Source organism: Selaginella moellendorffii, unplaced genomic scaffold, assembly GCF_000143415.4.
Source record: "Selaginella moellendorffii unplaced genomic scaffold, v1.0 SELMOscaffold_40, whole genome shotgun sequence".
Classification (NCBI taxonomy): Eukaryota; Viridiplantae; Streptophyta; class Lycopodiopsida; order Selaginellales; family Selaginellaceae; genus Selaginella; species Selaginella moellendorffii.
The window spans coordinates 1,612,458-1,634,340 of record NW_003314301.1 but is presented as its reverse complement, the minus strand read 5'-3'; the positions used below and the strand labels follow the sequence as shown (position 1 = coordinate 1,634,340).

The 21,883-nt window shown below is 49.1% G+C and overlaps 8 protein-coding genes across 9 annotated transcripts; 7 read left to right on the top strand and 1 right to left on the bottom strand.

Moving 5' to 3' along the window:
* Positions 1-21: 21 nt before the first annotated feature.
* LOC9634130 (bZIP transcription factor 46) lies at positions 22-1,495 on the top strand. Its single transcript, XM_024684374.1, has 4 exons — positions 22-960; positions 1,050-1,121; positions 1,190-1,216; positions 1,268-1,495. The coding sequence occupies exons 1-4, from the start codon at positions 277-279 to the stop codon at positions 1,352-1,354; spliced, it is 870 nt and encodes a 289-aa protein (XP_024540142.1). The 5' UTR covers positions 22-276; the 3' UTR covers positions 1,355-1,495.
* A 1,619-nt stretch (positions 1,496-3,114) lies between these two features.
* Positions 3,115-5,872, top strand: LOC112349639. The gene is made up of 3 exons (XM_024684396.1): positions 3,115-3,304; positions 3,409-5,417; positions 5,481-5,872. The coding sequence occupies exons 2-3, from the start codon at positions 3,474-3,476 to the stop codon at positions 5,829-5,831; spliced, it is 2,295 nt and encodes a 764-aa protein (XP_024540164.1). The 5' UTR covers positions 3,115-3,304; positions 3,409-3,473; the 3' UTR covers positions 5,832-5,872.
* A 20-nt stretch (positions 5,873-5,892) lies between these two features.
* On the top strand, positions 5,893-9,250 carry LOC9634129 (nuclear pore complex protein NUP93A). The gene is made up of 15 exons (XM_024684395.1): positions 5,893-6,005; positions 6,070-6,161; positions 6,212-6,278; positions 6,339-6,398; positions 6,454-6,543; positions 6,589-6,843; positions 6,900-6,995; positions 7,048-7,182; positions 7,235-7,288; positions 7,346-7,429; positions 7,490-7,576; positions 7,624-8,511; positions 8,562-8,752; positions 8,806-9,097; positions 9,149-9,250. The coding sequence occupies exons 1-15, from the start codon at positions 5,904-5,906 to the stop codon at positions 9,224-9,226; spliced, it is 2,571 nt and encodes an 856-aa protein (XP_024540163.1). The 5' UTR covers positions 5,893-5,903; the 3' UTR covers positions 9,227-9,250.
* A 25-nt stretch (positions 9,251-9,275) lies between these two features.
* LOC112349640 (growth arrest-specific protein 8 homolog) lies at positions 9,276-9,934 on the top strand. Its single transcript, XM_024684399.1, has 3 exons — positions 9,276-9,508; positions 9,583-9,702; positions 9,767-9,934. The coding sequence occupies exons 1-3, from the start codon at positions 9,362-9,364 to the stop codon at positions 9,896-9,898; spliced, it is 399 nt and encodes a 132-aa protein (XP_024540167.1). The 5' UTR covers positions 9,276-9,361; the 3' UTR covers positions 9,899-9,934.
* A 192-nt stretch (positions 9,935-10,126) lies between these two features.
* Positions 10,127-11,309, top strand: LOC9634128 (growth arrest-specific protein 8 homolog). The gene is made up of 5 exons (XM_024684272.1): positions 10,127-10,186; positions 10,239-10,418; positions 10,478-10,627; positions 10,833-10,964; positions 11,205-11,309. Exons 1-5 carry the CDS (start codon positions 10,127-10,129, stop codon positions 11,307-11,309), a joined length of 627 nt encoding a protein of 208 aa, XP_024540040.1.
* Positions 10,847-16,123, top strand: LOC9634127 (3-oxoacyl-[acyl-carrier-protein] synthase, mitochondrial). 2 transcript variants are annotated; one of them, XM_024684398.1, is made up of 25 exons: positions 10,847-10,964; positions 11,015-11,146; positions 11,205-11,501; positions 11,549-11,778; positions 11,853-11,954; positions 12,040-12,111; positions 12,164-12,250; positions 12,305-12,456; positions 12,530-12,610; positions 12,662-12,695; positions 12,738-12,804; positions 12,854-12,930; positions 12,985-13,045; positions 13,098-13,180; positions 13,230-13,301; positions 13,368-13,695; positions 13,799-13,828; positions 13,884-13,898; positions 13,962-14,051; positions 14,206-14,575; positions 14,637-14,863; positions 14,929-15,005; positions 15,109-15,228; positions 15,309-15,767; positions 15,834-16,123. In XM_024684398.1, exons 3-16 carry the CDS (start codon positions 11,390-11,392, stop codon positions 13,536-13,538), a joined length of 1,401 nt encoding a protein of 466 aa, XP_024540166.1. In that variant the 5' UTR covers positions 10,847-10,964; positions 11,015-11,146; positions 11,205-11,389; the 3' UTR covers positions 13,539-13,695; positions 13,799-13,828; positions 13,884-13,898; positions 13,962-14,051; positions 14,206-14,575; positions 14,637-14,863; positions 14,929-15,005; positions 15,109-15,228; positions 15,309-15,767; positions 15,834-16,123. The 2 variants fall into 2 exon arrangements, with proteins under 2 accessions (XP_024540166.1, XP_002979396.1); XM_002979350.2 differs by having other exon boundaries at positions 14,206-14,863.
* Positions 16,124-16,596: 473 nt separating this feature from the next.
* LOC9660699 (aspartyl protease family protein 2) lies at positions 16,597-18,658 on the top strand. Its single transcript, XM_002979348.2, has one exon. The coding sequence runs from the start codon at positions 17,004-17,006 to the stop codon at positions 18,534-18,536; it is 1,533 nt and encodes a 510-aa protein (XP_002979394.2). The 5' UTR covers positions 16,597-17,003; the 3' UTR covers positions 18,537-18,658.
* LOC9634125 (mitogen-activated protein kinase 4b) lies at positions 18,582-21,827 on the bottom strand. The gene is made up of 16 exons (XM_024684397.1): positions 21,521-21,827; positions 21,296-21,396; positions 21,155-21,251; positions 21,013-21,091; positions 20,835-20,945; positions 20,695-20,779; positions 20,556-20,642; positions 20,435-20,505; positions 20,342-20,366; positions 20,223-20,290; positions 20,105-20,174; positions 19,956-20,057; positions 19,716-19,841; positions 19,554-19,667; positions 18,832-19,498; positions 18,582-18,741 (listed from the first exon to the last, which is right to left on the bottom strand). The coding sequence occupies exons 1-15, from the start codon at positions 21,570-21,572 to the stop codon at positions 18,974-18,976; spliced, it is 1,713 nt and encodes a 570-aa protein (XP_024540165.1). The 5' UTR covers positions 21,573-21,827; the 3' UTR covers positions 18,582-18,741; positions 18,832-18,973.
* Between the last annotated feature and the right edge of the window lie 56 nt (positions 21,828-21,883).

Here is a 21,883-nt window from a genome sequence, read left to right as displayed (position 1 = left end):
ATATTAATTAGGGTGCCCTAGGGTTTTTCTTTCGTCTTTCCCGTTTCCTGTCGCAATTCTCTTCCGCCCTCTCGATCCCTCTGGCTCCAAATGCCGTAGCGGAATTTCTCTTCTTTGGCAGTGGAATCGATCGCCTCGCATGCAATCGCAGCGTCGCGGGATGCTTTCTTGGATCGAGGGGCGGGAATGCGGTTGCGAGGCGAGCTGCCGCTAGGAATCGCGAGATTTCGCCTCTTGATCGAGCAGTCTTGGAATCTTTCCGATTCTTGAGGGGAAATGGGGGCCGTGAGCGCCGAGTATCTCAATTCCTCGCCAGTGCGGCCAGTCTTGGACGATCTCAAGAGCTTTGGCGTGCCGGAGAAGAAGCTCTCATCCATGAACATCGACGAGCTGCTGGTGGCGGCAACGGGCGAGGAGGAGTCGCAGCCCTCGCTCCCCTCCTCGTCCGAGCAGGAGGAAGAGGAGAATCCCTCCTCGTCCGAGATCAAGCTCTCGGTGGAGGAGGTCTGGAGGGAAATCCAAGAGGGTAAGCTCACGAGCACAGCGGCAGCGTCGTCCACGGGAGCGCCGGAGTCCGGCATCGCTCCACAGCGCACGCTGGGGGAGATGACGCTGGAGGAATTCCTCGTCAAATCGGGGGTGGCCGACAGCGCTCCCACGGGGATTGTATCGACGTTCCCAGACTTGGGGCCTGCTCCTCACAAGCGCGAGAGGGATGATCTGGAACTAGCTTACATGCAGGGAATGGATCCCAGCGCCGCCAATTCCAGCTCCAAAAGATTGCGAGCTTTCGTTACCAAGATCGAGGAATGCTGTATGGTTCCAAGCGGTGGCCAGGTCCTTTCCTACGGAGACGCCTTCCACAAGCCGGACGAGTACGTGGACAAAGTTGCCGAGCGAAGGCAGCGGAGGATGATAAAGAACCGAGAGTCGGCTGCGCGTTCCAGGGCCAGGAAACAGGTAAAAATCCAACTTTTTAAAGACTTTGGCTGGATTCTTTTCTAAAAATTTGCTCCTTCTGTTTTTCTTTTGCCTTATTTGATCGCCAGGCTTACACAGCAGAGCTTGAAGCAGAGGTAACGCTGCTCAAAGAAGAGAATGACAAGCTCAAGAGGCAACAGGTAAAAGAGAAGCTTTGCTTAGTTTTAACTTCTAAGAGAGTGGTTTCTCGCTGGGTTTATGATAATAGGCCGAGGATGCGAGGTACAGGGCCAAGGTACGCCAGATTCTCGATCGAAATCGAAAACCATTGTTTTTGTTTTCTCAGGTGATAGACATGCTGACGGTGCTGAAACGTTCCAAGAAAAACGCCAAGGCCAGGCGAGTGGAGCTGAGGAGGGTGAACTCGTTCTAAATGTAAGTCGAGGATGTCCAAAAAATTTTGATAGCATAGGCTAGTAGCAGTGAAGAGAAAAAAAAAAGTGAGTGCTTGTGAAGCAGCGTTTTTCCTCTTTTTTTTCTTTTTTATTTAGAATTTGTACACAGTTTACGTCGATTCCTTTGCTTCGTCGCATTTCTTCTGCCATCGATAGTGGATCTCGTAGAGAAAGCCTGGAAAAAAAAAGGAAGGGCATTGAGAAGCTCCAAGAGTTGGAAGAAAACGAAATGGGTGTGCTTACCCAGTCCTAGCAAAACAATTGTAGCATCGCCCACCATTTGCATCTTCTTCGCTGTGGGTTTATTGCTCTTGAAAGGAGCGAGGGCTGGATCCGGGGACAAGAGCTGCAATTGCGATCAATCTCCAATCGATCGAAAAGCTCCTTACCTCGGCATCGCGCGGATGAATCTCACGGATCTGCGCCTTGTTCCATGGCCTGGCGTTGCGCGCCACAGCTACGGTGGCCCTCAGCGCTTGCATTTCTCCTCTCGAGCCCTAGCCCTAGCTCGCAAGCCCTAGAAACAGAGCTTCCATCAGAGCCGTCGATCGTGGCCGTCGTTGTCAGCCCTAAAATGCACAGCGCCCAACAGAAAGATTCCCGGACAAAATTTTCGAATTTGAGCGGCAGCTTTGTTTCAAACGAAAAGGGAGCGGGAAATGTGCCCCAAAGGGCATTTTTTGGATTGGATGATGGATCTCTTTTCTTGCAGCCAGTGATCAGTGGGTCAGTATGATAGCTTTCTTTGCTGAAAATGTATGTACTTACAGTCTCAGATTATAGGTCGAGCTCTACGTAAGGATTTAAATTTTTTTGAATCGCTGGTATAGTCTAATCCTTTTGACTCTGCAAATACCCAAAAATGCCGGTCAGCCTCCGGTACTTTGCGTGACTGCGAAAATTGCCCATGATCAAAAATTCCCTCCAAAACCTTATTTAAAGCTCCCGAAGAGTTGCTATCCCGAGTTTTTTTAACCTTCGAATCCACCACGATGCAAATAATATAATTGCATGGTTCTTTTCTAGGGTCGAGGCATGCAATGATCAATCAGGCCATTGACCCCACGACCTTAAGAAAATTTGTTTAATTTAGTCGGTGTTGGCGAGAGGAGTCGAACGCGCACAGTCCCCGCCGCCCCGCAATATGACAAAGTGACGCCAAAAATCTTTGACGCAATGGAAGAATGGAAGAAGTCTATGCGTATCTAAATAAACTCCTTTAAACCTTTCGAGTCTTCTCAGCCTCCACCAACATTAAAAACTTTCTTGTGGCATTCAAAGTTGGCGATGCTACCCATTAACTTCTTGGGGCAACAGCGTCGACGGGCGGGAGATCGCCACGTGTGCAAGATATCAGGCTCGTAAATGCGGTAACTATCCTGCCAAAATAGATCTTGTATTTAACCGTGGTCCAATATACTGTACCACATCCGTAATCTTTGATGCCACATACGGCCCAAAAATTCGTTACAAGGACACCCCGACGGGCGTGAAGAAGCTTAACGTTCACTTCTTGACGGGCGGTCACTTTTATCATGTGATGCCCGGGAGCCAATGATTCTTCACGGCGTCCTGGAATATAACCAACCACGCCCCAACCACGCCGCCGTCAATTGCCGCCTTACCTGCGCGTCACTGCCCGTCAAGCTCACTTTCACCTTGACTTTTATATCTGTTTCTACTCGACGACACGGATTTTACCTCCGCGGTAACAAGCATTTTTTACCTTGCCCTGAATTCAAGAAACGCTTGGGAGGGAAAGGGAAAAAGGGTAGATCGAGCGAGCGAGCGAGCGAGCGATCGATCGCAGCAATGCCGATACCGGCTTGTCGCTGGCGCCGATGATCCAGCTCCATCGAGAAAATTTTACTTCCAGGCAGCTATGGCGAGCCCGCGTTTGTTCTTCCGATCGATCCAGTGATCATCAGGTATGGCGTCCCTTACCGTTAGCGAGTTTCTTGCACTGAAGCTGTTTCGATCGACATTCTTGCCAGACCGGTCCTAAAATTTCTCTCTTTCCATTGCGATGCAGCGATGATTCGTGGAAATCCAGAGCTTTTCTTCTCGGGGGCCAAATGGGAGAGCTGAGGCCCGGCTATGGAAGTGATTTCTCCGAGTAAGAAGCCCGAGCTGCGAGAAGAAGAAAGCCAGGAGCATCGCTTGCGCAAGTTCTTGGGGGAAATCCACTGCCTGGAGAATGCCAACAAGCTGCTGAAAGAGATCTCTCCCGTGATCAACCAGTCCGTGTTTGCACGCATCCTCAGGAATTTCAACTCGGCCATCATGTGTTCGCCGCAAGGAGAGACGTGCTCGGAGCTCTTGCAAATCCTGGACAGGCTCGAGGACCAAGTGTTCGTGGAGGCGGAGGAAGCGCTGAGGCAGGATGATACCAGGATGAGCTGCAATTCCTGCGAGAGTAGTGATCGGGCCCAAGGTATGCTGCTGGGTCGTCGTGCTAGGACGAACGCCTTCTCGGTGTTTGATCACCGGCATCCGCCAAGTCCCGTCTCGATGATCAGCTCGACGCTCCGATCGCCACTCCCGAGCTCTTCACCGGATTTTCACTCGGCAGTAGCGAGCAGCGATGAGAGAAGCTCGCATCACGACGACCCAAGAGACTTGGATGCGTTGCGGAGCGTCCGGTTTCGACGAACAGTGCGGAGGCTGGAAAACACTTTCGTGGAATGCTCGTCGCCGAGCACCGAGTCAGCTGGCAGTGTTTTTGGCAAGTTTGATTTCTTCAACGCTCACAGGAAAGTCTCGAGACGAAACAGTGGATCGAAGAAGAATTCCTCCGGGAATGGCTCGAGAAGCGCCGAATCTTTCGACGTCTTCCAAGGATCATCGACATCATCCACTACTACTGCTGGGAAGGATACGAAGAAGGAACTGGAATTCTTCCAAAGGCAGCGTTTCACAGCGAGAGCAGCGAGTTTTATTCCCGAGGTAGCATGCCGGTCGCTTGTGCTGGTTTCGTCCAAAGCGAGCCGCCATCGTTTACTGCCCGAGCAAGCTTTTGCGATCAAGCAGCAGCGGAGTTCTTCGATCATGCCGGCCAAGTTCGTCAAGGGGTCTCTTCAGTGTCTAGCGAAAGATGGAGACATCAGCTATAACCTATGGCTGGACGATACAGAGGAGTTGATCGTCGCGAAGACCGCAAGCCAGGACATATCAGAGGACCAGGAACTTTGTGACCAGGTGTTCGTGTTTTCCTCGTACAAGTGCAAGGGAAAAGAGCGATCGGGGTGGAGGCAGTGGGGAAAGAAAGACAAGCCGGCGGTGGAAGTCCTCGGCAAGATGAAGATCTTCAGCACTGTGATTCCCGAGATGGATCGCGGCGGGAGGAACAGACATTACTTGGACTCGGACTTTGTGCTGTTCGAGGCCCGTGGGAAAGATCAAGTAGCGATGAGCAGCCCCCGGCAGCAACTTGCTGTCAGCTCCAGCAGGAGGCTCAGCTTTTCTTCGTGGGACGCAACGCCGAGCGAATCACCCGGTTGTGTCACGAGCAGCTCGTCCGAGTCTCCTCGAGTAGCGGAGAAGTCTGGCACACCGGGAAAGCACTGGTCCTCGGTTGGATTTCTCAAGCACAACAGAAAGGAAGGCTCAAAGCTAGGCGACTCTTTCTCGTTCAGAGGGTCGGAGACGGGAGGGAGCTTCTCCAGCCGGACGAGTTTTGTGGAGGTCGCGGCGGTGGTGACGAGAGTTCCGATCGGAGTGAAGAAGCGATCGAACAGCACCAACAGCCAACTTAGTAGCTGGGAGAGCAGGCTCAAGAGAAACAATCCTCTCGGCTTGGTCGAAGAAACTTACGAGAAGATGAGCCTTACGGTGGTTCTCCCAGCCGGCGAGCATGGCTGCCCGGCTTACGGACTCCCCGGTCCGCTGCCTTTGCTCGAAAGGTGGAGGGGTGGAGGAAAATGCGACTGTGGAAGCTGGGACTTGGGCTGTGGATTGGTTCTACTCCAAAACCAGCAAACTTTGAGGTGCTCGGCAAAGGCTGCTCAAGAGCAAAGTAGTGGGATCAACGTAGTGCTCCAGGTAAGCTCAGAAACAAGCCTTGTTTTTTTCTTTGGTGGCTCAAGTTTTGTGTTTGTTTGCCAGGCAAAGAAACACGAGGTAGCTCTCAGATTGTCGCCACTCTATGACGACGATACATTCTCTGTGAGCTTCCAGCAGCCATTGTCGACGCTCCAAGCGTTTGGAACCGCCGTGGCTTTGCTCCACAGTCGAAAGAAGCCGCTAAAGCTGGGACGTTCCAAAGACGAGAACGAAAGCAACAAAGGCGCGGTGGAAGTGGCCAAAAACTCGTCAAAGAAGAACTTTGTCCCGAGGCTTCTTCTCCGCGGCTCTTCGTTCCAGGAGGCTATGACGCTCACTGGCCTCCCAAAGATTCGCAGGGTTTATTCCCTGGGCTGTCGTCCAGAGCCCTCGTCTCTCGTCGAGAGAGTGTGATCGTTCCTCGTTCTAAGTAATAAGAAGTAACATTTGTTTAAGGGTTTGCGGCATTAGGGTTTATCGCTCGCGATGGGGGGTTCTCAGGACATGCGCAGCTGGGCGGATCTTCTCCAGAACTCGTCGCAGCTGCTGCAATCTGCCGCGCCGGCGGCGCCATTTCCACCGCTCCAGGCAAGAAATCTTTGCGTTTGTGGCCTGCATTTTGATTCTCGGGGCTTCTCTCTTGCTTGCACAGAGGAGCTTGGATCAGCTAGAGTCTCTCTCGCGCCAGCTTAAGGCCCGGACGAATCGCTACGATGCCACTGGCCAATCTATTGCCGCTACTCGGTAAGCGGGAATTTTTCTTTTCTGGTTTAGCGGCTTGGGTGTTGCTATAGATTACTAGCGAGAGAAGGCATAAATGCCGATCAACTTGCGAGAGAGTTAAAGGCGTTTGAGCTCAAGGTTTGGCGACTGAGACTTTTCGTTTAGAGCTGATTGTTTTTCTTTTCTTTCTCTCCATAGACAAGCTTCGAAGATGTTTTTCCTGTGGAAGCGACGACCGTGGAGGAGTATCTACAGCAGGTGTGGTCTACTGGATTTCTTTCTGATTTTTCACAGTTTCTTTTTCTTGCCTTAGGTGCATGAAATGTCAATGCTTACAGCGATTTTGAATTCTCAAAGAGACAACGTTCGAAGTTTCGATGACTACATGATGAAGTCACTGGAAGTACGTCGTGTTTTAGTATTCGCTATCTGACGGAACTTTCTACAGGATGACTGGCAAAAAGAGAAGCGTGAGTTTTTGAATAGCTTGAGTCGATTGCCACTTTCTTCTGGCACTCCCGGGAAACAAGCCAGTCGTGTTTCTGGTGTTCTCGACTCTTCTGCGGTGAAGGCTTTGCCTGATATGCGCGCACCAAACCCGTTTCTATCAACTCCGTCGCAAGTGGTGAATGCAAAGGCTGCGGGGTACGCTGAAGCAGTTGCGAAGCTTAATGCTGCAAGAGAACGAAGTGAACCATTCAAGGTATGTATGCAACATTTTTTGGTGTGCAACGTTATCTTTCTTGTAATGTTTTGCAGGTTGCGAGCACTCTGAAAGACACGTTTTTGGCGTTTGCTGATGAGAAAATGGGTACAAAATCTGTGAACATGGCCAAAATCTGGTATCTCCTTCAGGTATGCGGTTCCTTTAGAACTGAAGCATTCTTACATTTGTCCGCGTTGTCAGTCTCTTTTAGGTGAGGACTTCGAATATCCATCTCATCTTAGTAGAAAGATGAAAATGGTTTTTGGTGCCCGCCGCCATTTGGAAGCTGGTCATGAAAAGTATATGCTGGACACAATACAAAGCCATGCTGCTCAGGTGACCTTTGATCTGTTGCAAGAACGTAATGTTTGCTTACGGATTCTAACAGGCAGCACTTGGAGGATCTACTGGAAACTTACAACGTGTACGAGCTTTTTTGCGCGTGCGTATCTTCTTAAGTTGTGTCAAAAGATTACCTGACGTGTTTGAGTTTCTTTAGGTCCGGCTAAGAGATTATGGTTTGTTAGACTTCGATGCTACTGATACACATAGGCAACCGCCAATTGATACTACTTGGTACCAGGTACTGCTAAAGCAATTAGTTCGAACAACTGAGCAGATTATTGTGTGACTGGTTTTGCAGATTTATTTTTGCCTCCGATCTGGTTATTATGAGGAAGCCAAACTTGTGGCGCAGTCGTCTAGAGCTAGCCGTTCGTATGCTCCACTGGTACGTTTAACGTTCTATTGCGCTGCTACTGATTAGCAAACTTGCAGCTTACGGAGTGGATCGCCACGGGAGGAGCAGTATCTTCTGCTACTGCAACGGCCGCCTTTGAGGAATGTGAAAAAATGGCACGGATTGGGGACAGGCCAGGTCGTGCTGGATACGATAAGAAGAAGATGCTTCTATATGCTGTTCTTTCCGGTAGCCGGCAGCAAGCTGAACGTCTTCTACGGGACATTCCTGTGCTATTCACTACGATCGAGGACTTTATGTGGTTTATGCTTTCTATTACTCGGGACTGCTGTCCAGGACCCCAAGATGGATTAGTACCTTATACTTTGGAGGATTTGCAGAACTACCTGACCAAATTCGAGCCATCGTACTATACTAAGAACGGCAAAGATCCTTTGGTCTATCCTTACGTTCTGCTATTAAGCTTACAACTCCAGGCGGCCATCCTTTATCTTACAAGAGAGATCAGCAACGACGGGGACCATATAGACGGTGTGCATATAGCCATTGCTTTGGCAGATCATGGTGTCCTTTCAGAAGGCGCGTCGAACAAAGCAAAGCCTGGAACAATGAGTCCGGTTGGAGAAATCACAAGCATCATCCGACACTATGGACTTTCATATGTCCGGCAAAACAACCTTGCGACGGCTTTGGAGTACTACGTTCAGGCTGCTGCTGCCATTGGAGGTGGCGCTATTTCCTGGAGCGGACAGAACAGTAATGATCAGCAGAGGCAAAGGAACATGATGTTGAAGCAGCTACTCATCGAGCTTCTTCTAAGAGATGGTGGTATTGCACTTCTGCTAGGCTCAAACGGCATCGGGTCGGAAGGTGCGTTGAGAAGGTTTTTGCCCGATCCCACTATGCAGCAGCAGATGTTACTTGAAGCTGCACGACATGCTCAAGAGTCAGGCCTTTACGAGAAGGTAAAGTAGCAATTCGTCGAGTCTGTATTGATTTTTAAATTTTGTTCCAGGCTATCGAATTGCTGAAACGTGTTGGAGCCTTTGCAATGGCTCTAGAAATAGTAACTCGCAGGCTTTCTGAGGCAATCTGCGCACTGGCCACTGGCCGTGCAGATGGAGAGGCCAAAGTTGCAGGCCTTATCCTTGCTGGGAACGACATTGCGGAGACTTACAAAAAGCAAGCTGGAAGCGGAACTGGAAGGTACCGGCCATTTGGTCGTGATTTTGGCTACTAACAATTTCATGAGTTTGCAGCTCGCGAGAGGCTGAACAAGTAACAGAGCAGCAAGTTTCCTTCCGGCAACTTGAAGGAATCGTAGCGTTCCACAAACTGTTTCGCCTGGGGAGATATCCGGACGCGATCGCTGAGCTTCCCAGGCTGTCATTTCTTCCACTGACTCCATGGACACCGGAAAAGAGTGCCGAAGACCTGAGAAGCATATCTCCTCCTGTTCAAGCTTGTGTGCCTGATCTTCTCAAGGCGGCTTTGATCTGCCTTGATAATGTTCCCGATAGAGATGGCCATATGCGTACTCTCAAGGCTAAGGTAAACCAGTTTCTTGCTTTCGCGAAACGATTAACAGTTTTGTCTGCGCAGATCGCCAACTTTGTTGCAAACACCGTGCCCAGAAATTGGCCGCACGATCTGTACGAGCAAGTCGCTCGAATGCTTTAATGTAAGTCTGCTCTTTTCTTCCTTTGTTCTCGGAAAAAGACACATAACTGTATTGGCCACATCAGCTTCAGCCGGCCACGTTGCTTGGGGATGAGCTCTCAAGCAACACTCGTAGGTTTTGCAGTTTAGCATTCCATGGCGCCCAAAGGTAAGGAGCACGCGCCGGCTGTGGAAGAGGCTCCTGCTGCCCCCAGCACACAGGAGCTCGAAGGCAAAATTCGTGCTCTAAATGCCGAAAAGGAAAAGGAGGAACGGGCACGCAACCGTGTCCAGATTGAGCGTGTAAGTATACTTCCTCGACACTTTTCTTCCTTCCGCTGTCGTGTTCTAACTTTGTAAACACCTTATGTTTCCAGGACAAGCTCAACACATTCTATGAACTCAAAAAGAAGGAAGTTGACCAATGCAAAGCGGAGCTGTTCATTAAAGATCATGACATCCAGGGCATCGAGGAAAGGCATCGGGTGCAAATGCAGGTAGGGAGAGGATGACTATTCTCTGGATGATTCTATCTCTTTTTTTTCTTTTTTTTTCTCCCAGGTTTTCAATCAAAAGACCAGACATCTTCAGTACGAGCAGCAAGGTATCATAGGGGCAGTGAAAGGTGACAATGAGATCGCGTTGAAGCTGTTTGCTGAACAAGCCGCAACGCGAGAGCATCAGCTCTTGTAAGGTTTCTTTTGTGTGAAAAAAACGCGTTGCATATCATATCTCGTAAAGGGTCGGACTTTTGTAGGGATGAACAGCGTCTTTTAAAATCTAAGATCAGGGAGGTGGAGCTTGGATACGAAGATACGATCAGACAGCTCAAGCTGGTGAGTAGCGCAATTCAAAATGTTTTTTTTTTTTTTTTGTTGTGGCTGAGCGGTGTGCAATCAGGATCACGCTAAAGAAATTAGCATGATCAGGCAAGAGTATGACGCGAAGGCTAAGGACTTGGTTCAGAGTAATGAAAGAAAAGTCGGTGAGTGCGGTTTGATCAGGTGCTTGCTCACTCTGTCTACGTGTGCAGTGCAAGAAAATCGAGGAGGACTCGGAACTCCGAAAGAAGCAGGAAGTTCATGAGATCGAAGAACGAAAAAATCAGCATATTATTGAGCTCATGAAGAAGCACGAAAAAGCCTTTGCGGATATTAAATTCTACTACAATGACATCACGCAGAACAACTTAGATCTCATCAAGACGCTCAAGGTACCAAACATCTCGTCAAGCTGTCGTATTCGCTATAATTGCCGCTTCTTTGCCTGTAGGAAGACATTACAGACATGAAGAAGAAAGAGCAAGCAAACGAGAAATTCATGTACGAGATTGCTCAGGAAAATAAGCATTCAATGGAGCCCCTGACGAAGGCCCTGAAAGAACTGGATGTACTTCGCAAGCACATTCAAGTCTTGGAAAAGGTAATTTTTTAATCTTTGGTGGAGGACTTTTAGCTCTTGAACTTCAACCAGGATAGACAAGCGCTCCAACAGCTGAGAGTTCATTACGCCGACACCCTCGAACAGATAAAACATCTTGAATGGCAGTACCGGAGCCTACAAGAGAAAATGGACAAGGCAAAGCAAGCAATACTTCGTCATGACGAACTTATACTCCCCTCTCCAGGTTCAAGAAGATAAAGACGATCTCTACGCCAGGTTCGAGTCTTGCATTTTCGATGTCCAACAGAAGTGTGGCCTTAAGAGCATGCTCTTGGAAAAGAAGCTCCATGTTGTCCAAGAACAACTGGAAAAGAAGGTACTTGATCTACATCTTTTAGTGATCTCTCTCATTTTATAAATTTTCAGGAGGCTCAACTTGGTGAATCACTCGCCGGGAAACTCCAACCCGGTAAAGTGGACTACAAGTTTGACAAGGTGTTAGAAACCAAGAACCAGCAAATCAAGTCTCTCTATTACGAGCTTGGAAGAGTTACAAAGGTAACGAGCTTTAATTCTTTGTAGGACAACTCTTCTCATTCTTCGCAAATTCTTCCAGGCACACGATTCTATCGTCAAGGCTTTCGAGGTTAAACTAGCGGCGTTGGGCATCCCCTTGCAAGAGATGGGCTTGCCTTACTATCTATCAAAGATCCAGCTTTGAAACTCAACGGCTATACTTTAGCCATGTGTTTCAAGAAGCTGATGCCACGTGTCCTGGGGCTTAGGGTTTAGGGCTCGGGAATGCGGAGGTTCCTCTCCGTGAAGCGCGCGAGAGCCGCGAGCACTGTGTCCTCGTCGATCAAGGATTTTGGAGAGCCTCCGATCCTCTCGCAGCGGCGCGTCGTTGTTACGGGTAAGGATCCGGCGGCAAGAGAATCGATGGAAAACTGTTTCGAGCAGGATTGGGATTGGTATCGCCGCTGGGATGCGGGATAGATTACGCTTGGGAGAGGCTTCTCAACCGTAAATGTGGTGTGCGCGCGCTCAAACAAGACGATTTGAGGCTGGAACACGAAGATGAAACGATTCGCGCCGCGGCAATGAATAATCTTCCTTCTCAAGTCGTGGCTGCTGTTCCCTACGGCACGGGGCTCGGGGATTTCAAAGCAAATCTGTGGATGTCCGAGAAGGTAGGCTTCTGGAATTTCGAGTTCATACTTTGATAACGCTTTTTTTTTTTTTTTTCCGCTCTTCTACTGAGCAGAAGTTTGCTCCCTTCATTGCTTACGCAATGTGTGCTGCTGCTGAGGCTCTTTCTGACGCGGATTGGAATCCTTCCGAGAGTGATGAGGCCAGCGAAAGAACGGTAGCTTTTTCTTTTTACGCGCGATTTCTTTTTTCTTCATCTAAAGCATTGAGAAGAACGTAATGGTTGTGTCTTAATTCTCTAGGGTGTGGCAATAGGTGGTGGCATCGGGTGTATAACTGATGTTTTGGAGGCGGCCCAGCTCATTCGTGATTATGTGAGTTTTTCCATCGGTTTTGTTTGTGCCTACCTTGTTTGTATGCCGCCAGCGGAGTAACAGATTAAGTCCTTATTTCGTTCCTCGCATCTTGATAAACATGGCCGCGGGAAATGTTAGCATAAAGTATAAGCTGAAGGTGGGACGAAAGATCTTTAGTCCCTGTGCGTATGAAAACTATTTTTCTTGTCAGGGGCCCAACCATGCGGCAGTAACTGCATGCGCGAGTGGTGCTCATTCAATTGGAGATGCATTCAGAATGGTTCGATTCGGAGATGCAGATGTTATGATTGCAGGTGGAACGGAGGCCAGCATCGATGCGCTTTCACTAGCGGGCTTTTCCAGGTTTGCAGGTGTTTGCAATCGTTTTCTTAGTGACATTATATATAATGCTTTTCTATTCTTTTATCTTGCCCAGAGCAAAGGCGCTAAGCACTAGATTCAACGCATGTCCCGAACGTGCTTCACGGCCATTCGACAGTGATCGTGAAGGTTTTGTGTAAGTGAGTGCGGATGTTTCTGTGTTTGAGGCTAACTTGTGTAAGTATAGGATTGGAGAAGGCGCGGGCATTATGATTCTTGAGGTAAGATTTGTATTGAGAAAAAAACTTCTGATTTGTTTCTAGGAATATGAGCATGCAAAAAGACGAGGAGCAAAAATGTACGCGGAAATCCGTGGATATGGGATGTCGGGTACCTCGTCACTATGGTTATGCTGTTGCTAACATATTGTGTTTTCCAGGTGACGGCCACCACATCACTCAACCGTCTGAAGATGGGAAAGGAGCTGTTCTGGCTATGAATCGAGCTTTGCAGCAAGTGAGCTTTCGTTCTTGTTAGCGAAACCCAGATCTAACCTCGACTTCATGTTAGTCCGGACTGAAACCCAATGAAATCGATTATGTCAATGCTCACGCAACATCGACTCCGCGAGGTATGACAAAGATTCCTGCTGCTCTTTTAAAGCTTGTTGATTTGAAGCATAGGTGACAAAGTTGAGGCTGTGGCCATCAAAACTGTATTTAAGGAGCATGCAGTAACTGGAAACCTTGCGTTTTCCTCGACCAAGGTATGGCGCTTCTGGGACTCCGCTGAGCTTCATTTATATTGGTTTGCAGGGAGCCACTGGACACCTCCTAGGGGCTGCTGGAGCCGTGGAGGCGATCTTCTCAGTTTTGGCGCTACATCACGTAAGCCTGTACCTTAGTTCGCCAGCCGCCATGTAACCTTACGTTCGTCGTGAAATTTTTTCTCAGGGGCAAGCTCCGCCAACTTTGAATCTGATTCTACCCGATCGGGTTTTCCACGACGGCTTTGTACCCATCGGCTCTACAAAGGCTATGTCCATTCACGCAGTCTTGTCAAATTCATTTGGCTTTGGAGGAACGAATGCATCCCTGGTGTTCACCTCTCCTCCGAGTCACTAGAAAACAACAACATTCTAGATTGGAGAGGATTCTCTCAAAATGACTCAAAAGTTCATGGTATTACAGTCCGTTTGTGTTCCTGGGGACTCGTTAAACATTGCTCGAAGCAATATGTTAAGTACGTAGCGTCTCCAGCGATCTCCTGCGAATCAAGCAGGTAAATGTAGCTTCCACAGCTTTGGGTAGCGATCTTGCAGATTTCTATCGCTTTAGACACTTGCAATGCCCCTGATGAGTTTGGTTCCTTTGTGATATTTCAGGAAGTCGCAATTAGCTTTCGTCATACTTATGTAAGGTTGTTTATAACTCTACACTTTCCTGTGCTAACATGGTTTATGAATGTAGGACTTGTCTTTAGAGGTATGCTTTGGTTCTTGCTAGGACATATTTCAGTCCGATGATAGACACCTTGAGGTATGACAGATACTTTACTATGGCTTACATCGTGTTAATCGGCTGAGGCTCAAGAAATGAGCACTTAAGTTTTCAAAGACCGTGTTTCCCTCGACCAAGGTATGGCTTATGTTTGTCTTGAATTGGTTTTCAGAAGAGGTGATATCTATCCTATTACGTAAGCTTGTACCTTGTTAGAGTCCTGCACAAGCTTTGAATCGATGCGATTCTACCTGATCGGAATTTCCATGATGATTTTGATGTCTATTCTCAGGTAGTCCTGTCAAATGCACTTGGAGGAAGAGAACAAATGCGTTTGTGGTGTTCTCCCGGAGCTCAGCAGCTATGCAACTGAAAGAGAGAGCCTAGACATCATCATGGTGTGACTCGCAAATAATGCAACAACAAAGGTGTAGATTGGAGAGAATTGTCTTCCCAATCGACATCACAGACAGATAAGTTCCAACCCCGACTCTTATGGAATCCACGCTGTTCTAATTGCCTTTTCGCGCTGGATTGATTGTCTGGGATTTCCAGTTATCAGAGGTTCTACCTTTTGGCAAGCGTTCTCATACAGTACTTTGAAGTTTCCACGCGTCGCTATGGAGCTCCCGACGCGAACTTGCTAAAGAGCTTCATAGAAGGTTCGTGTGTTCGTATTTTCCATACAATCCATACGTCGCTCTTTGGTGCCGTCACGTTTAGAATGCAAGCTGGAAAAACAAAGAAAGAAAACCATCGATCCCGGTTGTCCAAGCAAAGAATCTTTGCCAAGCATTCAGAGCCGGTGCTTTTGGGATACAGCTCAAACGTTCTCCAAGGCTCGTTTTCCATCATTGAAAAGGGAATGCGTACAAAGATTTTTTCTCCCCATGAGGAATTTGCCAGACCCACCGAATCAAGAAATCAAAGGTTTGCAAAGCTTTGCCCAAGTAAGCAGTGGTCATTTCTTCCTTCCTTGGAGACAAACGAAGTTTTGAGTGTTTGGGTGTGGCAGGACTCCGTAAAAGGGCCTGGTTGAGCGACACGTCCGGCTTGAGTGGCGGTCCAAAAGTCTAAGAGTCCCAATGGACGGTAAGCCTTTGGCAGATTTTTAAGGGAGGAGATCGCCATGCGAGTGATCTTGTGATTAATCTATATTACCCAGTGGTCCAGCCTCACGGTATTTTTTTTCCAGGAGATTCGATTAGCAGCCAATTTCTGAAGAAGACATGAGTGGAGAGTGCGCGAAAACAAAGACCCGTCGGCCGGGCTCTCGCCGTATAAAGGTGTCTGCTCCGCAGCACACTCTTTCCAGGTTCGGCTTGCTCGTCCAGAGTTTTAGAAGGTCGATCGATCCGTCGCTGATCACTTCTTCTTCCCCCTCTTGTTTGCAAGCTTACTAAGTTCCACGATCAACTCTATCATCGATCGAGTCCCGAGCAAATTCTTCCACGACCACCTCCGAATCCCCGAGCAGAGCGACCATGAGGATCGAGACGACAGCTATGGATGATTTGTGGCTGGGGATGCTGACACTAGCGCTCGTGTACATGGTGATGAAGACGGTGGCGACGCTTGAGAAGATGAGCAACAAGGCGGACGCGTTTGTGAGTCGCATTGGAGCGGAGGTGGAGTCGGCCGGGAACAAGCTGAGCCAGGAGGCGAGATGGATCGTGCAGACCCTGGAGAGAAACGCTCTGAGCTACACGGGGGACCTCCTGGACCACGTCCAGAGCGTGGAGCTCCAATGCTACAGGAGCAAGAACGGCATTGCGTTTGGGCTTGGGCCAAGGACGCTCAAGAAGAAGAAAAGGAGCCATCACCACCACCATGCACTAGCAGCACTCTCTCAAGGTAGAGAGGAAAGCTCTCAGCCCTTTGTATCTCGATTCCGGTGCTAAAACTTCTTGTTTTTTCCAGAGGATTCATCAGCCTTGCAAAACACTCACCACCACCACCACAGCACTCTTTCTCTCCACAAATGCATTGACAGGATCCTCAAGAACAGATACAAGTGCAAATGGCCACTCAGCCTTTCTTTCGGCAAGCAGCAGCAACATCGCCATTTGCAGGCCGTTGAGAGCACTACTTAGTCCTGCACTTGGCAACATGTGAAAAAAGCATTGCAAATATCGGTAGAGTGTACAGAGAGCACTACTTCTGGGGACTCAATTCTTTTTGTGCATTTTAATAAATTTAATCTTTACCAATACTGATGCTAAACCCCATGTATGTAAATCTTATCTACTAGAAACATAAGATCCTAACTGTGATATCTTCTACCATAGCCAGGGAGTAGAACATTATCACTCATGTTTATTGATAGTTATATAATTTAAATGTTTACAGCACAACTGAGGAGCATGGGACTCTAATCTATAAAATCTCAATAGGATAAAGTGAGATGAGAGCCAGAAGAAGAAAAGACAAAGTAGGTAAAAAGTATAAAACCACCCCAGTGCCAAATAACATATGGTTATGAGAATCTTTCGAGGCTAATCTAAGGTGTTTTTGTTTGGAGGAACTCCAGTGTTAGAAAAGCAAAGATTTTAATGAATAGAATACACCAAGGCACCGAATTCATGTGTCCCTCACTATAAGTTTTTATGAAGCAAAGCTGAGTGCAGGGGTGTGGTGGTGCATTGCATTCATCCAACAAATGTGTCTTTCAGTCACAAAGACAGCCAACATCAAGAACAAAGGGCCTTCTTTTTCAGAAAAAATTTGACCATTGTCTCTAGTTTGATTAACTTTCATTAGCCTGATTAAGGTATGGCTAGTGCTCGAAGAATATGCCGCCGAGGTGCCGCGACAGGAACCGTTGATTCCGCCCTCGTGGAGCCATGTTACCGGTCGGATTGTCAGCATCAACGGTCAGGGCCGAGCCGTTAGAACAATGTTATGTATGCAATTGTTTAGTTCGTTCTTCGTCGTCCCCTTGTGGAGTGGCGAGAGAGGAGAGAATTCTTTAAAGCTGCTCCATTGAGATCGTTGGCGGTGTTCTTTGTTCTTGGAGGCGAGCGAGTAGTAGTAGTAGCACTGGTTGCTGGATTGTTTTTCTTGTTCTTCTTCCCTCCTCTTCTTCCAGCAATGTGGAGACGAGCTCTAGAACCGCTGCTGCCGCTGCTGCTACTGCTGCTCCTCAATCTTCTAGCGGTCTCTTCCTCCTTCAGCCAGCCCGACTTTGTCACGCTCCAAATCGCCAAGCCGCCAGTCGTAGCCGTTGAGGAGCAAGAAGAAGCCGCCGCCGCCGCCTCCGCCGCCAAGGCGCCGCTGGACGAGCTGAGCTTCAGCGTCCCACTGCTCCACCGCGACGCCCCTTCCTCCCCGCTCCGCCCAAGCAACGCCACCACCAAGCAGCTCCTCCTCGCCCGCCTCCGCAAGGACGAGCTCCGCAGCAAAGCCATCGCCGCCACCATCGCCCTCGCCACCAATGGCTGGCGCAAGTCCGACCTCCGCCATCCTCTCCCAGGCCAGTCGGAGTCTCTCGCAGTAGCAGCGCTAGCCTCTGGACGAGGAGGACGAGGCCACGGAGGAGCTCGAGGAGGATTCGCGTCGCCACTCATCTCCGGCATAGCTGGCGGCAGCGGCGACTACTTCGCTCGGATTGGAGTCGGGACGCCGGCTCGCAGCGTCTACATGGTGGCGGACACCGGCAGCGACGTCTCTTGGCTCCAGTGCTCTCCATGCCGCAAGTGCTACCGCCAGCAGGACCCCATCTTCAACCCCTCGCTCTCCTCCTCGTTCAAGCCTCTCGCCTGCGCCAGCTCCATCTGCGGCAAGCTCAAGATCAAAGGCTGCAGCCGCAAGAACAAGTGTATGTACCAGGTGAGCTACGGCGATGGCTCCTTCACCGTCGGCGACTTCTCCACCGAGACGCTCTCCTTCGGCGAGCACGCCGTGCGTAGCGTCGCCATGGGCTGCGGCAGGAACAACCAGGGGCTCTTCCACGGCGCCGCGGGGCTGCTCGGCCTGGGACGAGGACCACTCTCGTTTCCATCCCAGACGGGGACCTCCTACGCTAGCGTCTTCTCCTACTGCCTTCCCAGGAGGGAGTCCGCCATAGCTGCGTCGCTCGTTTTCGGTCCCAGCGCTGTCCCGGAGAAAGCTCGCTTCACCAAGCTGCTTCCCAACCGGCGGCTGGATACGTACTACTACGTTGGGCTCGCGAGGATCAGAGTTGCCGGCTCGCCTGTGAACATCCCCCCGGATGCGTTTGCCATGGGTTCCAGAGGCACTGGTGGTGTGATCGTCGACTCTGGCACCGCCATCTCCAGGCTCACCACCCCGGCTTACACTGCTTTACGCGATGCGTTTCGGTCGCTGGTAACTTTCCCCTCGGCCCCCGGGATCTCTCTCTTCGATACCTGCTATGATCTCTCATCCATGAAGACGGCCACCCTGCCTGCTGTGGTTCTCGACTTCGATGGTGGTGCCTCGATGCCGCTTCCAGCCGATGGAATTCTCGTCAATGTGGATGACGAGGGGACGTACTGCCTGGCCTTCGCTCCTGAGGAGGAGGCCTTCAGCATCATCGGAAATGTCCAGCAGCAAACGTTTAGAATCTCGATTGATAACCAGAAAGAGCAAATGGGAATCGCACCTGACCAGTGTACTAGCTAGCTTCTTTCTTTCATAGCCGAGGAAGAAGAAGAGAAAAAAAATATCTCCAGAAAACAACACGAAGTTTGTTTGAGCAATCCATGAAAATCAATATACCTCAGAAGCGATCGATCGTTTGTACACATTCATAACAGCCTTCTTAACTTTCACTCGAGAAGAAAACTGTTTCTGTTGTCTGTCCTTTCGCGGCGGCCATGTTTCCTTCCTGTATCAGAAATCCATGTGGTATCAAAGCGAAAGAAAACAAACGAAGGACGCAGACAAGTATCACAATAGCAGGGAAGCAGCAGTGTACCTGTTTGAAGCCATTTGTCATTTCCGGGAGGATTTCCTCGGCTCTATCAGGCTTCAACACTGTTCTTCTGCTACACGATGATGCTCGAATCCAGAGTCGGCTCTCTGTTTGCTAGTACTGTATCGTGTCATCCAGTTGCTCGTCAGCCAGCTTTGAGACAAAGTCTCTTTCGGTGGGGAAGATCACCGGCTTGTAGATCTCGCAGACGTGGCGATCTTCGAGGAAGACCCTCTGTCTGGTTGGGTTCCTCGTTCACCACTGCCTGATGTGTCCGTAACTCCCTCGGCACTTTATTGCTTCGCATGGCCCTCGCTTGCGAAGATTTTTCAACGTTGATGGCAGCAGCAGCAGCAGCAGCGGCAGCGGCAGCGGCAGAACTTCGTGTCACCCGTGTAGTCATCGGAACTGGCGGAAGATTCTTCTGCATGGATCCTAAGATCTCGTCGCCATATAGTAGAACGCTTCTCGTAGAACCTTGACCTCGGAAGTCGGGCTGTGACGGTGGAGGAGGAAGAATGGAGGAGAGTGGCACCGCATTTTGCCTCAGATACTCCAACGAGTGACGAAACAGTTCTTGCTGCCTTTGCTGCACTATTTCTTGCTGAAGAAGGCTTTCCAGTTTCTGTCGGCCACCATCTTTTTCGTAGACAGACGCCTCTAGCTCTCTCTGCGTTTACAACACATTAAACATGAAAGTCGTATGCTATTGTGGAGTTACGAACCTCTAGAATATCGAGGGCTACCGCAGGATCCTTGATGTTCCAGAGGGATTCTCCTGGAGCAGTGGCTTCGAATGCAGGCGGCAAAAGTCCATTTGACCTCTCTAGTCCCTTGAACTACATAGAATACTTGTATGAGAAGGCAAAATATAAACGATTACTTACATAAATATGTGAGAGTGCTTCCTCGGCAGTGCACCTTCGACCAGGATTGAAGGCAAGCATCCGGAAAAGAAGATCCAAAGCTTCTTGATCGACGTATCCTAACAATTGTTCAGTCAGATTTCCTGCCTGAAAATATGGGAAGAGTCAGAATGCCGTGAGAAAATCTAAGACCCCTCACACAAAAAAGACGAACACATAGAAAAAGATAGAAAATCACTACAACTTGAAGAGACTACTTACTCTTCCCGGTAGATGTTTCAAGTACGATCTCCAGGACTCGCTCGGAACGCTCTCGATGTCGCTCCATCCAGGAGTTCCAATAACGTTAAAGATAACATCCAACTGCAGTTTCGCGCGTCAGAAAAAAGAACAATTACAAGAGTAAGAACCTGCTCATGAAGAGGAGAGTGTCCATCAGTGGTGTAGCTCACTCCTTGTCCTGGTGTTACTGGTTCTTCCCTGGTTTGCACATTCTTGAGAATCAACACTTGAATAGCTAGTGTTTACCGGACACCAAACAAAGGCCGCAGTGGAGGACCCGTCATATTTGGATTGATGGACCGTATCAACAATTCCTGCACAAAACAAACATTTAAAATCGTGATATCGTTGCTGCTAACACTTACCCAGAAAATACAACCAAGTGACCATCTGCATAAAAAGCAATTTTTTTTTCTCTTCAGCCTACGGGTGTGTAAATTGCAGCCTCGAGTACTTACATGTCAATGGAAGAACTGTATTGGCCACGGGACATGATAACTTCAGGTGCTCGATAGCTGGGAGTGACAACCTGTTGCGGTTTCAGAATGCCGTGGTCACACAAGCGGAAGAAGATATTACCATCTTCGTGTATTGCCTGGTCAGGGACTTACGACCATTCAAAATTCTCCCGCTTGTGATTCCCGTCTGAATATCTGTATTTGCGGACTGCAAAAGAAGGTGTTTTCAGACTTCTAGCCCGTGACTATCTTAGTTTTACCTCCTCGGCAGACCGTGAAAGGCCAAAGTCACAGATTTTAACGGACATATCGGCCATCAAAAGTATGTTCTCGGACTTCAAGTCCCTGTGACTCCATAGAATCAGCGCAAGTTTCATTCGTTAAAAGTGAGCTTCTGTACCTGTGCCAAACACGGCATGAATGGATATAGCTCATGCCAGTGAGCAACTGCCACATCAAAAACTTTACATGTTCTGGTGTTAATGGTTCTCGCAAATGATACATGTCACCGCTGTAAAAAAATCCCGGACAAAACGCATCAAACGATAGAATGTGAAAGAAAAAAATACTCGACGAACCCGTCAGCAAACTCGGTCGCGATATACAGATCGATTCCGCCAGAGACTTCCATGGACATACTTATAAAAACATCCGTCACTAAAAAGGGAACAATGAGAACTATAGCAAAAACGAAAGAAAAAGTAAGGAAAAGTGGCTTACATGTGATGACATATCGATGGGATAAACGTCGCATGATACACACTTCGCGGAGAACTCTCTTGGCCAAGAGAGGACAGCAAAGAACATCTCCAACTCTCTGGAAGAAAACCATCGAGCTATAATTTTTCCAAGAGCTCGTACCTTGAGAGCCACAGTGAGCGAAGCCTGGCAATCGGTGGCACGGCAAACATCTCCATAAGATCCAGATCCTATGTGCTCGTGGAGCAGGTACCTCGGGCCGACTGCGCGACACGAAATCCAAGCATGAAAACATCGAAATCTATGCCAGATTTTGGGAAATTTCGAGCGCCGGATCGATCGCCATGGCCAATGTAGCAAGCAGCGAGTCTCGAATCTAGAGCGTACCATTCCAGAGCTTGCCGCAGATCTTGTACACGCCTGGAGCTGGAGCTTCCATCCAAAACCCTGGACAAGAATCACACGGAATTCGATGCCGCCGCGCCTCACAGCTCCCGAAATCATCAATCTCGCGGCGGCGAGGCTCATGAATCAAGAGATCCGCGGAGAAGAGAAGATCGAAGGAGGAGGAGAAATTTCGCGTCGGGTAATCGTCGGAAGAACAAAGACCTCGCGTCGTCGTGTTGCCAGGCTCGAAGATCTCCAAATTGACGGGCGGGCTGGTGGCCACCGTTGGATCGCCAAGCGGATACCTCGCCACGTGCGTGGACTATTAGGGCTTTGCATTTTCGTTCCCTTTACATTCACATA

Bases quoted from the DNA above. Each gene is read 5' to 3' on its own strand.
- LOC9634130 (XM_024684374.1), top strand. From the start codon at position 277: ATGGGGGCCGTGAGCGCCGAGTATCTCAATTCCTCGCCAGTGCGGCCA. The intron at 1,122-1,189 runs GTAAAAGAGAAG...TTATGATAATAG, and splicing joins ACAAGCTCAAGAGGCAACAG to GCCGAGGATGCGAGGTACAG. The intron at 1,217-1,267 runs GTACGCCAGATT...TTGTTTTCTCAG, and splicing joins ATGCGAGGTACAGGGCCAAG to GTGATAGACATGCTGACGGT.
- LOC112349639 (XM_024684396.1), top strand. From the start codon at position 3,474: ATGGAAGTGATTTCTCCGAGTAAGAAGCCCGAGCTGCGAGAAGAAGAA. The intron at 5,418-5,480 runs GTAAGCTCAGAA...TTTGTTTGCCAG, and splicing joins GGATCAACGTAGTGCTCCAG to GCAAAGAAACACGAGGTAGC.
- LOC9634129 (XM_024684395.1), top strand. From the start codon at position 5,904: ATGGGGGGTTCTCAGGACATGCGCAGCTGGGCGGATCTTCTCCAGAAC. The intron at 6,279-6,338 runs GTTTGGCGACTG...TTCTCTCCATAG, and splicing joins TAAAGGCGTTTGAGCTCAAG to ACAAGCTTCGAAGATGTTTT. The intron at 8,512-8,561 runs GTAAAGTAGCAA...ATTTTGTTCCAG, and splicing joins AGTCAGGCCTTTACGAGAAG to GCTATCGAATTGCTGAAACG.
- LOC112349640 (XM_024684399.1), top strand. From the start codon at position 9,362: ATGGCGCCCAAAGGTAAGGAGCACGCGCCGGCTGTGGAAGAGGCTCCT. The intron at 9,509-9,582 runs GTAAGTATACTT...TTATGTTTCCAG, and splicing joins ACCGTGTCCAGATTGAGCGT to GACAAGCTCAACACATTCTA. The intron at 9,703-9,766 runs GTAGGGAGAGGA...TTTTTCTCCCAG, and splicing joins GGCATCGGGTGCAAATGCAG to GTTTTCAATCAAAAGACCAG.
- LOC9634128 (XM_024684272.1), top strand. From the start codon at position 10,127: ATGATCAGGCAAGAGTATGACGCGAAGGCTAAGGACTTGGTTCAGAGT. The intron at 10,419-10,477 runs GTACCAAACATC...CTTTGCCTGTAG, and splicing joins ATCTCATCAAGACGCTCAAG to GAAGACATTACAGACATGAA. The intron at 10,965-11,204 runs GTACTTGATCTA...AAATTCTTCCAG, and splicing joins AAGAACAACTGGAAAAGAAG to GCACACGATTCTATCGTCAA.
- LOC9634127 (XM_024684398.1), top strand. From the start codon at position 11,390: ATGCGGAGGTTCCTCTCCGTGAAGCGCGCGAGAGCCGCGAGCACTGTG. The intron at 12,112-12,163 runs GTGAGTTTTTCC...GTATGCCGCCAG, and splicing joins CCCAGCTCATTCGTGATTAT to CGGAGTAACAGATTAAGTCC. The intron at 12,251-12,304 runs GTGGGACGAAAG...TTTTCTTGTCAG, and splicing joins GCATAAAGTATAAGCTGAAG to GGGCCCAACCATGCGGCAGT.
- LOC9660699 (XM_002979348.2), top strand. From the start codon at position 17,004: ATGTGGAGACGAGCTCTAGAACCGCTGCTGCCGCTGCTGCTACTGCTG.
- LOC9634125 (XM_024684397.1), bottom strand. From the start codon at position 21,572: ATGGAAGCTCCAGCTCCAGGCGTGTACAAGATCTGCGGCAAGCTCTGG. The intron at 21,092-21,154 runs GTAAGCCACTTT...TTCCCTTTTTAG, and splicing joins CCATCGATATGTCATCACAT to TGACGGATGTTTTTATAAGT. The intron at 20,643-20,694 runs GTAAAACTAAGA...CTTCTTTTGCAG, and splicing joins TTTCACGGTCTGCCGAGGAG to TCCGCAAATACAGATATTCA.